At 43.9% G+C, this 12,500-nt stretch overlaps 1 protein-coding gene across 8 annotated transcripts in view; it reads right to left on the bottom strand.

Moving 5' to 3' along the window:
* The window catches only part of cacna1aa (calcium channel, voltage-dependent, P/Q type, alpha 1A subunit, a), a 61,173-nt gene that overhangs the window by 31,931 nt on the left and 16,742 nt on the right, over nucleotides 1–12,500 (bottom strand). For all 8 annotated transcript variants that reach the window (XM_079365977.1, XM_079365976.1, XM_079365978.1 and 5 more), the window contains exons 2-8: nucleotides 12,033–12,139; nucleotides 11,194–11,288; nucleotides 3,996–4,087; nucleotides 3,348–3,500; nucleotides 2,804–2,991; nucleotides 474–577; nucleotides 16–131 (exon numbers count right to left, since the gene is read on the bottom strand). In XM_079365977.1, the coding sequence (XP_079222103.1) occupies nucleotides 16–131; nucleotides 474–577; nucleotides 2,804–2,991; nucleotides 3,348–3,500; nucleotides 3,996–4,087; nucleotides 11,194–11,288; nucleotides 12,033–12,139 (855 nt within the window). The remainder of the gene's footprint in view (nucleotides 1–15; nucleotides 132–473; nucleotides 578–2,803; nucleotides 2,992–3,347; nucleotides 3,501–3,995; nucleotides 4,088–11,193; nucleotides 11,289–12,032; nucleotides 12,140–12,500) is intronic.

Raw genomic sequence — 12,500 nt, 5'->3', positions numbered from 1 at the left:
TTGGATTTTACAAACCAGCTTTGCAGATCCACTCCAGATATCCATTGAGTTCTCTCTCGATCTGCTGCTGTCGTCTGAGCTTCATGAACTCGCTCCTGTTCTCCACACGCTCTCTCTCTTTGGCAAACTCCCTGCAGACACACACACACACACACACACACACACACACACACACACACACACACACACTCTTTATTAGACACTTTTCATCTTTAGTGTTATATTGTAATCATATTCTACAATCAGCCCAAAACTTTTAATGGTAAAGAAATGAAACCCTATAAATCCACAACCTTTTCACACACACACACACACACACACACACACACACACACACACACACACACACACACACACACACACACACACACACACACACACACACACACACACACACACACACACACACCTACACTTAAACATACACACACACACACACACACCTACACTTAAACATACACACACATACTTACCCTGACAACACACCCAGCACCAGGTTGAGCATGAAGAAGGAGCCGATGATGATGAGGGGGATGAAGTACATCCAGTTCCATGCACTCCCTGAGGCATCGTTGCTCTGGAAACACACACACACACACACACACACACACACACGGACATCAGAGTAATCAATGGGTCACTTCTCACCTCTGAACGTTTATATCACAGTGTTTAAGATAACAGAAACACCACGTGGTGATTGTTCATAGACGTTTAATCTCACGATGACAGAAAGATCTGATCGACTGAGAAGTTATCCATTTTCAAAAGAAGCCGATATAAAATGTATGAGTGGCGTTTCAGAAGGCCAGTGGCGAGTTGGGAACACGTTCCAGGTGGGGTCTGCGTGGATACGCTGTGAACACGCGGACATGTCCGGACAACGTGGCTGCAGAGAGAAAAGGAGGAGCGGTCCTGGAGACATAAACAACAGCAGGGCTGACATGGTTTTGCTTTAAGTCATCTCAATAAGTAAATGCAGATCTGCCACTCAGTGCAGACTGAATTATGCATCACTGCTTTCGTCTCTCTCTCTCTCTCTCTGTCCTTCCACTTTTTAAATCACCCTTCATTGTCTTCTTTGGTCTCTCCAAACTCTCCTGCTTTTTTACTCTTTAATAATTCTTTGTTCCCTCCTTTCTTATGTCTGTGCATCCTTCCATTCCTCCGACCTCTCACAGATCAGCCTCCATATTGATTCCTCATATTACCCGTCCCCACCTCCAGACCCCCTTTTTTCTACGTCCCACATCCCGCTTTGACCGTCGTCCCCTCGCCTCCTCCTTCCTCCATCTTTCCTTCGTCCTCCATGTAAGCTGCTGTGCACCCAATGCACCGCAGACCCTTTTTTTTTTCTACCATTAAACTTTTATCGTTCCCCTCCCCAGCAGCTGCAAGAATAACTTGGGCTGAACAGGCCCTTTTAAATATAGAGCAGCACCGGGAAGGAGGGACACAGGAGGAGAGATGCAGAGTGAGCGGGAAGGAGAGGAAGGGAGGGAGGGATGCAGAGAGAGAGAGAGAGAGAGAGAGAGAGAGAGAACAAGAAGAAAAGGAGGAACTGGGAGAGGAGAGGGGACGGCTACAGTAACACCAAAAGACCCTCGTCTACCTCCGGTCTCCAAGCAACCGTTGCCACTGACAGCAGGGAACGATTCAGTCCGGAGAATGAGTAATGACACTGTGCAAGACCTGGTTCCTATTTTACGGGTGGATGCACCATGTGAACAGGTGAAAATCATTAGAGTTTTTCTTCCTTATTTGAGAAAACAAAAAAATCACCATTGACAGACATGTTGGAGAAAGATACACAAGTTTACTGTAAGTTGCATTAAATACATCCTCAGCGCGCGTGATCATTGCATCCACACAAAATGGCTCCCATATTAGCCGATAATAAAAATGCTAATGTGAACCAAAACAAAACGGGGTCAACATGAACAGCAGACGAACATCGTTTCCTCTTCAAACCCGGCCTTTTAATTGGATATGAAAGGATAACTGGTGCAGCTCATCCATGATATGAATGATGGTTCTTCACGATTGGTTATTTTCTTCTTCACTTGAAGGATCCAATCAGACGACAGGAGATTTGGGATTAAAACTGGATTTGTTACTCCTCTCTATCAGGGCGGGGAATCTGGTTTTGGACGCTGTGTGTGTCCCGACGTTTGCTGAAGATGATCTGTTAACGTCACAGACTAATAACAGACTCATCCAGGTCATCTTAAATGTCCTAAACATGTTTGATATCCAGCACCTGGTTGTTTTAAAGGTTACATCCGGAGAAGGAGAAGCTGGATTTAAAAAAATTCCGACTTTTTTTTTCAAATCCAGGATCAGGTTATCCAATCCAGCAGCTTTAATCTGAACTGTTTCCTCTCGATCATCTGGGCCTTGGATTTTAATTCAGACTGATCACAGTATTATTCCTATTTAATTATTTATGGACTGTGGGTTGCGCTAGCTTGATGCTAGCTCATCGAACAGAGCTCGGACTGTTAGTATGTGTGACTAGCTAAAGGCTAACAAACGGTCCGGTACATGTGCAGTATGCAGGATGTGTGTAGCTTCTGTATCCAATCGGATCACACCTTGTGTTGTGTGCATGTTTGAGATTTAAACGTGCACACAGGCGCCGATAGCTGCAACTCTCAACCGTGTCTTTGCAATGAGAAAAGCTGATTCTATGTGTTGTGATATGTTGTTGTTTTACTTTGCATTCAGCTCCTAAAAACCTTCAGCATTCCCTGTTTTCTGTCTCTAAACATGCAGATTGTCACGTGTTGTCAGCAGTGTTTACCCAGTAGAGCAGTTCGGTCCAGCCCTCCATGGTGATACACTGGAAGACGGTGAGGATAGCAAACAGGATGTTGTCGAACTGTGTGATGCCGTAGTTTGGTCCCAGCCAGTACTGTCGACACGTGGTGCCCACCGGACACAGCCGGGCCGGAGCCTCCGTCCCACATGGAAACTCTTCTCTGATCTCACCTGGAAACAGACGATCGGATTGAAGTACAGACGCCGACCATGATCACGGAACAAATACATCTTTTGACCAGGGTGAGTCTTAGAAAACTGATCATGAGAACTCAACATTTTTAGAGATTTTTTTTTAACACTTTGCAGGTTAAATAAAATGCATACACTCAAAAGCATAAGCAATGACTCTGATTACATGATCTGTGGAAACGTGAGGGAACTCCTTCAATCAAACAAAATCCAAAAATGCTATTTTGCTGTTCGTCATGCTTTTCTTTTTAAGCACTGACACTTTGTAGAGTCTATCTGGACCAGAACAAGCTCCGCCTTCACTGGTATAAACACACACACACTTACTCCTTTACCTGTGTGATTGTCAAAGCACGTCGTGTGGAATTTGCCCATATAGAACTCCAGGCCGATGATGGCAAACATGAGGATGGCGAAGAAAAGAAGCAGGCCGATCTGCAGCAGCGGGATCATGGCCTTCATGATGGATTTGAGCACCACCTGTAAGCCTAGAGGACACGGCAGTTTCAAATCGGTTATCCCACAGTAATGTCTGAGGAAAAGTCAAACAAAGCACCTATTTCATGTTTATCAAATGGAAGATGGTTTGAGCTCTGCTCTTGAATGTACATATACTGGAATAAAACTTTATTTAGTTTTCAAAAGGCAGCTGGATGACTTTTATGATGAGTAAGCTTGGTGTGCCTGCTCAGCTCTGTAGTGGCGTCCGAGCTATTAATATCCCTGAAGTGGTGCTGGAACACTACTGACATTATAACATTTGAAGAGAGAGCCACTTTTATTTCAACACTTCGGGTGCACGATGCAGAAAAACACAGAAGCTGCATAAAAACTGGACAGGAAATGCTCCGTTGAGCTATTTTGATCCTGCAGCATTATTCAAAGCTGGTGAGATTTAAAAAAAAATAAATAAATAAAAAGACAGTTGTTTGGATTTTGAATTTTTGTTTTTTTTTAAGTGTGAGAGAGATGCAATGACTTACTGGGAATACCGGACACCAGTTTGAGGGGCCTCAACACTCGCACAGCCCTGAGGGTCCGCAGATCAAAATCTGAGCCCACAGTGGACAGGATCCTAAAGGGAGAGAGACGTGTGCACAGACAATCAATATGTCAGCTAATCAAGCTTGTAGCTGTCAGTCAAGATCTCCTCATTTACCTCCGTACACACACACACACACACTTTATTTTCAAAAACACACAAACTTAAACACAAACCAGTGCCAGGTCATTACAAGCAGGAGGGTGCGCACCGTCTGCATGTAAATCCTGTAAGAGCTGAGGCCGATCGATACAGCTGACAAGTGAAGTCGGACAGAGAGAGAGAGAGAGAGAGAGAGTGTATCAAGACGAGAAAGGGATGGGCTGAAGGGAGAAGATGACAGAGGGACTACAAGATGAAAAAGGCGAGTTGGGAGAGAGAGAGAGAGAGAGAGAGAGAGAGGTGGCAGATTGTGTCAGAAATGCTGACTTGCTTGTTTCCGCTGATTTTTATTCTCGGTATGTTTGAAGTGTTCCTCTTAAAGCTGTCACAGACTGAACGTGTAGTGGCGAGTGTTGTATCACCTGCATCAGTGCTAATAATCTCGGAGTAATCTTATTTTAATAAAGATCATAAACGGCGTGCGCGTGTGTTTGAGTGTGCGCGTGTTTGCTCGAGAGGGTTAAGATGTTCCCTCGTCCCGCTAGACTTCCAGTCAGTCCCTTCGTCTGACGCACACTGTGAATCATCCTCCCTCTCTCTGTCTTTCTCGCTGACACATTTCCACTCTCCTCTGTTCCACTAAGAGGCCCGGTGACACAGCAGAGCCTTAATCACAGGTTTGAAGTCAGCCTGCTTTGCTTGGAAACCTTCAGTATTGGCAGGAGGGGGAAAGGTAACAGCAGTCCTGGATGTATGGGTGGAGATTTACTTCCTGGATTACGTTACCAGGAAGCCCCCCCCCCCCCCACTGGTGCAGGCTGGGGTCATTGTAATGACATTGTGAGATATCAAATGCCTGATCAGTTGCTGACTTGTAACTGAGACGTTCAGCATTTGGTCACGAGGATATAAACTGTTTGTGTGGAGCTGAAATATTACGAGCAACTCGCTTGAATGTTTTATTATGGCTCATGCAGCGATATAGTTTGGAACAAAGCCTTCAGATATACGAGTGTAAGTGACGGTAATATTAGAGCTAGGAATCTTCCGGGCTGGAGTTTAATGTGTGAGTATATTTAGAGGAAGTTCAAACATGTGAAAAAGGTTCTTTAGTGTTTTTCCAAATAACAGAAAAAAGGTGCCAAGATATGAGATGGTTTTTTGACGTTTCGGATTTATGCTAACGTTTAATGAATCTTTTCCGAACCTTGAAATACACAATGCTCTGTTACTACAGTCTACTACTCTGTAGACTGTACAGAGGTGGGGTCCCTTTGTTGCCCCCAGTTTGACTCTGCGACATTCAGATTGAAGGCGAAACGTCACAGAAGCTAACAAATCGCAGCTTGAATGCGGCTAACATACAGCTAACATACAGTTAGCGGGCTCGTCCTCTAGAGTAAAATAACTATTTAACTGAGGGACAAGAGAAAAGAAGAATAACGTACTGCACTCATTGCTTATCTGAATGTAAGATAAGCATTTTTAGAATTTAGAAATGCACGTGCAATGTGTAGCTAAGCGCTAATTAAAGAGCGCTAACATTAGCCCGCTAACAGATTTAAAGAAATTCAGATTTTCTCAATTTTCTCCCTTTTGTTTTTTCTCTCTGAACATGTCTTTATTACATTTCAGTTTCTGTTCATCACACTGCTAATAAAAGGACCTTGCATGCTTTCCTTCTTTCTTTTACTGAACTTTCCTGAACCAGACGTATCCAATCAAAGAAGCTCAAGGAGGACAAGAAGAAGGAGCCGAGTGGAATCCGTTGACGGATATAAATAAGGTCAGAGACTCCATCTTCATAACGAGGGACTTAAAGCATTACATCCATGATATAAAAACAAGTGTTTGGATGTGCATGCAACACTTTAATGCTGCCGACGGCTGGAATCTCTCCTCTACTTTAAAAACGTAAACACACACACACACACACACACACACACACACACACACACACACACACACACCTGTTTGCATATCCAGGTGTGTACACGACAAAATGACAAATGAGATATATGTGCCGTTTGTCTCCGCGTTATTAGAGATGCAATGAATGCAGGGATCATTTAATCAACTCTTTTTGCTGCAGTAACATTTTACTCTTTGTGATCTATTTCTACGATGTGATAAAGTGATCACTCGTAACGACGACGATGATGATGATGATGATGATGATGAAGGTGAAAGTATGATCCTTAAATAATTTTTGTTTTTGCACAAATAGTGCTGCGCCGACGAGGCAGTTCCTCATTCACACTGTCTCCACGGTTACTGGGCCCTTTCTCATTCATAAGTGTTTCCATGGCAACAGGGACCTCGGCTCATTGATAGAATCTCGGTATCACCTTGGTAACAGGGCCAAGGGAGGAGCCTGATTGATTTGTTGTTTTGTTTTTTTTTTGCTTTCTTCTCCCTTTCCTCTTTTAAGTAAATGAACCACACACAAAAAAAATCTCACACACACACACACACACACACACACACACACACACACACACACACACACACACACACACACACACACACACACACACACACACACACAAGACACAATGCACACACAAAGACACGCACACATCTGAAGAGAAAACAGGCGCTGGTTGGAGATCAAACATATTGAGTGGGAATGATTTTATTCGCTTATGCGTGCTCGAAAGTAGGTCATTTGGAACAAGCAATGAAAAACAATTTCTCTCCTCGTCACAGCCAGATGTGCCGTCTTAAACGTCTTCTACACCCAAAGTGAAAGCACACACACCTGAACAGGAGAGCACAGAAAACACGAGCTGGGCTGAGAAACAGTCGTGATTAAAGAGGATCACATTAAGGATTTTTGCTATAACACAATCTGCGCGTTGACCTCTTCTCCTGGGACACCAGCACATTACACAAACAGAGTTTTTGCTGCTCTTTCCGCCTGATTTCTGCTGACTTCAGCTAAATCTGGCTAATTATCTCTGTCCACATCACTGGCCAAAATGCTTCGTCTCTTCCCCAAACTCCTCGTCTATCCTTCCTCCTCTCCCTGCTGTCCTCTATCAGCACCATCTCACCATTGTATATCCAATGTGGAGCGCACGCTCGTAAATGTTTCCTCATTTTGAATTTCAATCCGGAAAGAAAATGTCCACACACGGCTTACGTTTATCCAGGACAAAATAAACGCCCCGACACCGGTGATTCACGATGTTTTTTCTGCTGGCAAAAATATTTTCAAGCCCCGTCTTCACCTCACTGTAGGCATCAACATCCAAACATTCAACGCTGCACGCTAAACGAAGACTTTGAGGCACAACACACCGAGGTCTCTGCTTGTTACTCAGCACGGGGATCAACCATCTGGACTGATACTGATACTCTTATCCACATCGATACTTCTGCTGATGTGGTGGAAAGATGAGATGACGACCAACAAATTTTTTCTTAAAACTTGTTAGTTTTGTTCAGTTTCTTGCTTCAGGTACAAAACCATCTGGTGGTAAAGTTAAAATGTGTCACGACGTTTACAGAAACATTTTCTCCGTCAAGTTCAGAAAATCTTTTTACTCATCTTTCGACTTCGTGTCATGATGATTTGTTATTCAGCTCATGAGAACAACACCTTTTCTTGATACTGCTTTTGTACCTCAGACGGTGCAAACTGCACCTTTTTTTATTCAACACATCTGATTGGCTGAAAAATATCAGAGGGTTGCTGTTGTTCAGGGAGGAGTCGGTCCTGAGACGAGGCCTGAGCTCGAAACTCCCAGGGTACAACGTTACAGTACAGGACTCACGAGGCTCGAGGGCAGTTTCCACCAAACGATGGAGGACCAGGTTTTGATCCTCATGCCCCCCATTGGTTACGCAACGTTTTACAGGTGAAGTCTGAAGGTCGAGACATGAGTCGTCATATTTTACTGCCTCTGCTTTAGTAGATGTGACGTTGTTCATTTTAAGCTTTAGGTTTACCTGGAAGTCCTTCAGTTTGGGACGAATACATATAAAATATATTCATTTGAAGGTGACGACTATTAAGAGTTTCATCATAACTTCCAAATTCATTTTAAACAGGAAGAAGCAGATTTAAAGAAATTCAGATTTTCTGTTGTTATTTCTCTTTTAACCGATCTTTACAAGGTTTCAGTTTCATCACACTGTCAATAAAAGGACCCTGCTTTCCTCTTTTCTTTTATTAAACTTTCCTGAACCAGACGTATCCAATCAAAGAAGCTCAACAAGGAGAACGAGAAGAAGGAGCAGAGTGAGCCAAGACCGGCTGTAAACTAAGTGTAATTGGACTAGTAATCAATAGTGGGCATAAAAAACAACTAGCTTATTCTCAGAGCCAAATCACACACGCAATTTACAACAAGGGACAGGTCAACACACACACTTTGGGCGGCACACATCTGCTGACGTTCGACGAGGTTGTGGAGTGAACAGCTAATCCATTCAGACATGCTAAGTGGCGTTCGTGTGTGTGTGTGTGTGTGTGTTTGTCTTTGTGTGCGTGCTGCTAAAGCGAGCGCGCTACGAGCATTGAGGAGGAAATGGAAAGGAATGTTTGAAGTGGAAATGTGAGCGTGTGCGTGCATCGGTCAGTGTGTTATCAAAGGTGGGCCAGAGGTGGGCAGAAAGGCCAAGTAGGCTTTCATCTTCAAAGAGCTGCACTGCTAAAAACAACCAGCCATTCATAGAGAGCGCAACAAAGAGCGTGTGTGTGTGTGTGTGTGTGTGTGTGTGTGTGTAAAATGTATTGACTTCACGTACATAATGTATCCCAGGAATATACAGCGCTGTAAGTGCTGCAGCCTATTATCTGTCTGTAGATCTCACTGTCGCTTCCTGCAGAATCCTGAAGACGCAGATGTTTGACAGAAACGAGACTTGACCTCCTTTAAATGTTTTATTGCTCACGGCGCAGGTCGGATGTGTTCAACAAAAGACAAATTAGTCGAATGCGTAAAGATATTTGGCACTCAACTTGATCCTGACTCAGATGATGGACACAGGTTTTACATTACCCATAATGCCCTTGGCTGAGAGAGCCTGCCTCTCTGCTTCCTGCTCTCCATCTCGCCACCTCCTGCTGACTCTCTGCACTCATCTTCTCACTCCTCCTCTCTCCTCTCCTCTCGTACAGTCACTGCTGCGCCACGCTGACACGAGCTCGGCTTCATGATTGCTCTTATTAAAGCGTAAGGACACACTGCCAGACTGTGTGCTCACTCACTCCTTACGTGAGTGTATGTTTGTGAGAGAGAGAGAGAAAGAGAGAGAGAGAGAGAGAGAGGTGGGCTGTCTTTGTTGCTTTGTCAGCAAAGACGCACACACACACACTTTATGTCACACACACGGCTCTGAGATACACGCCGTGACCTCAACAGATTAACCATGCCAGCAATCCAAACTATTTTATTGGAGACAGTGGTCGCTAACTTGATCTGTGACATTGTGTGTCTCTACTGAGAAAAATCACGTATTAAGCATCGTGATGTCAAACTTTCAACGCTGATAAAGACGAACAGAGGAGGAGATAGTCTCCCGCTCTTTTCAAACAGCGCCCCCTGTGCTCTAAATGAAACATCTGTGTTTCTGAGCTTTGGTCCAAATATAACATGAATCAAGCAGCAGAGGAGGTTCAGCTCTCTCAGAACGCTCCGTTTCGGTGTGTGTGTCTCTTTAAATAAGCCCCGCCCCCTTGAGTTTTTCCTGTAGATATCACTCCTTAGTTAGTGAGAATAAAAATGATGGACTTGTGCAAAAGTTTTCCCCTTGGCTGGAGGTGGAGTCGATGGGTGGAGATGCCAAAGGAGGGGAGGTTTTTTTTTTTTTTTTTTTTTTTTTTTTTACCAGAATCCCACTGTGACATCACAAGGGGAGCACATTTGTCTCTGAGTTGTCTGCAGATCTCAAACAAAGGACTGGATGGATTTATTTCACATGTTGTTGGTCTGTAGATTCTCAGGTTACCTTAATAAATGTTCAAAAACACTGAAAGTGGGTTGTTCATGTCATGTCCCCTTTAAGTATATTATTATCTATATCTATATTTACCTTTAAGAAAGTCTTAAAATGTGCAGTGGTCACCTTTGTGCTTCAGATAAGTTAAACTGATCTCAACAATGAGACATTCACAGACTTTAAATAGATTCTCCTCCTTTCAGAAACGCACTACTTTATTACCATTGCATATAAAATAATCAGAACTATACAATATGTTTACATCGACAGCACCCATTGAGCAGTATTTCTTTAGTTTATGAGTTCTAAAAAAAAATTATATTTAGGTTTTACACTGACCAAAAACATGTAGGCTGATTCTTCTGCTTATTGCTCCCACTCTTTTTGACACATTTACATTTGGACAACCCTTTGACTTCTGAGTCAGAGCACAGAAACAAAAAAAAAAAAAAAAAAGTCAAGACACAGCCTGCGAGACAACAGCGGGACGCTTCCTGTGTCTTTCTAGAAGTTGTGATGTGTGACAGTCATGTGGATGGAGGGGTGGAGTCATGGTTCGGAGAGAGACAAATCTGTGCTCATTTTCTACATCACTAAAATCACTGCATGTGTGTCTCTGCTCAATGCAACCTGTCTCTGCATGCAGATCTCCTCTCCAGCCTTCGTCTGAAGCGTCTCACAGATTCATTGTCCTGTACGTCTTCATCATCTACTGTGTGCTCCCATCCCCCCCCCTCTTTGACCACTTGGCTAACAGCGCCTGTGAGTTTTCTTACATCCTGTCTTCCTCCCCTCTATCCAGGGACCCCTCTGTGCCCCCCTGCCCGTCTATCTGTGACTATGTTGTGGTGACATTTGTTGGCTGCCCAGGCTGCTGGCTGCCTGCAGCTCTGCTCTGTGATCTCACTGCTGCCTGCTCAGAGAGAGGCTGTTCATTAGAGCCAAGCAGCAGGAGAGGACACTCATGAACACACACATGTACAGACACGACCTTGCCTTTTCCTCACTGTGTATTCCTGCAGGTACGTCGTGCACACGCAGCCCAGTGTGTTTCTGTGTGTTGAGTGCACGCTGCGAGTGTCACTCACCCTGTACACACCACCACAAAGTCCATGACGTTCCAGCCGTTCCGCAGGTACGAATTTTTGTGAAAGGCGCCTATGAAGTACGGCTCCGTATCATCCTGGGAGCGAGAGAGCGAGAGAGAGAGAGCGATAGATAGATAGATAGATAGATAGATAGATAGATAGATAGATAGATACTTTATTGATCCCGAGGGAAATTCAAGGCATCCAGTAGCAGTATACAGACAGGCAGGACACAAGACATTAGTTACAATACACACCCGCTGTCCCCCCTCCCCTCTGTATACAATAATCCCCCAAACAAGATTTAGCAGCCCCTATGTGACTAAGAATAAACATAATTATATGTTAAACCTGTGCAGTTAGCAATTAGACTTAAAACTTAAAACTTAGAGAGCGAGAGAGAGAGAGAGAGAGAGAGAGAGAGAGAGAGAGAGAGAGAGGAATAGAGAGAGAGAGAGCGAGAGAGAGAGAGAGAGAGAGCGAGAGAGAGAGAGAGAGAGAGAGAGAGAGGGAGAGAGAGAGAGAGAGAGGGAGAGAGAGAGAGAGAGAGAGAGAGGGAGAGAGAGAGCGAGAGGGAGAGAGAGGGAGAGAGAGAGAGAGAGCGAGAGAGAGAGAGAGGGAGGGAGAGAGAGAGAGTGAGAGCGAGGGGATTTTAATGGCTGTTATCCCGAGACAACAAAATAAATAAGTTGAGATCCAGAGGAAACTCGTTAGCACAGGAATGAAATGATGCATGTGAGCGTGGGGGCTTTTGGCCGTAGTGTATTTTGTATGTGTGTGGGGTGTGTGTGTGTGTGGTGTGTGGTGTGTGTGTGTGTGTGTGTGTGCGTTGTACTCACCAGGCGCTCGGACAGCGGCGTCTTGTCCCCGTCAGGCAAATGTTGTTCCAGAGCCAGAACGATGCAGTTGGCAATGATGGTAGCTAGAATCATCCACTCAAATGGAGTGAGGAGGTTTTGTCAAGGAAGAAACATTTCTCAACACGACCGTCGACAAGGTTTTATATTCTTCATTAGAAATAAAACACATCTTATTTGTAAGTACAGATAAATCCAAAGAGCACATTTAAGCTTTAAATACAAATAAATACACAAAATAAAAATGAAGATACTTGTGTTGGAGTAACAGTTTTATAAACTAATTAATATGCAAATATGTGCAGAAAAATCTAATCTGGTGTTCAGTCTACTGAGAGTTTGGATAATCTATTACATGGTGAGAGACAAAATAGAGATACATTCACACACACACACACACACACACAATGTAGGGGTTATCCAAATGTGTGCACGCTCAGAATATCAAAT

Source organism: Symphodus melops, assembly GCF_947650265.1.
Source record: "Symphodus melops genome assembly, chromosome: 17".
NCBI lineage: Eukaryota > Metazoa > Chordata > Actinopteri > Labriformes > Labridae > Symphodus > Symphodus melops.
Note: the sequence above shows the minus strand (reverse complement) of the source record. Positions and strands in the feature narration are given on the sequence as shown.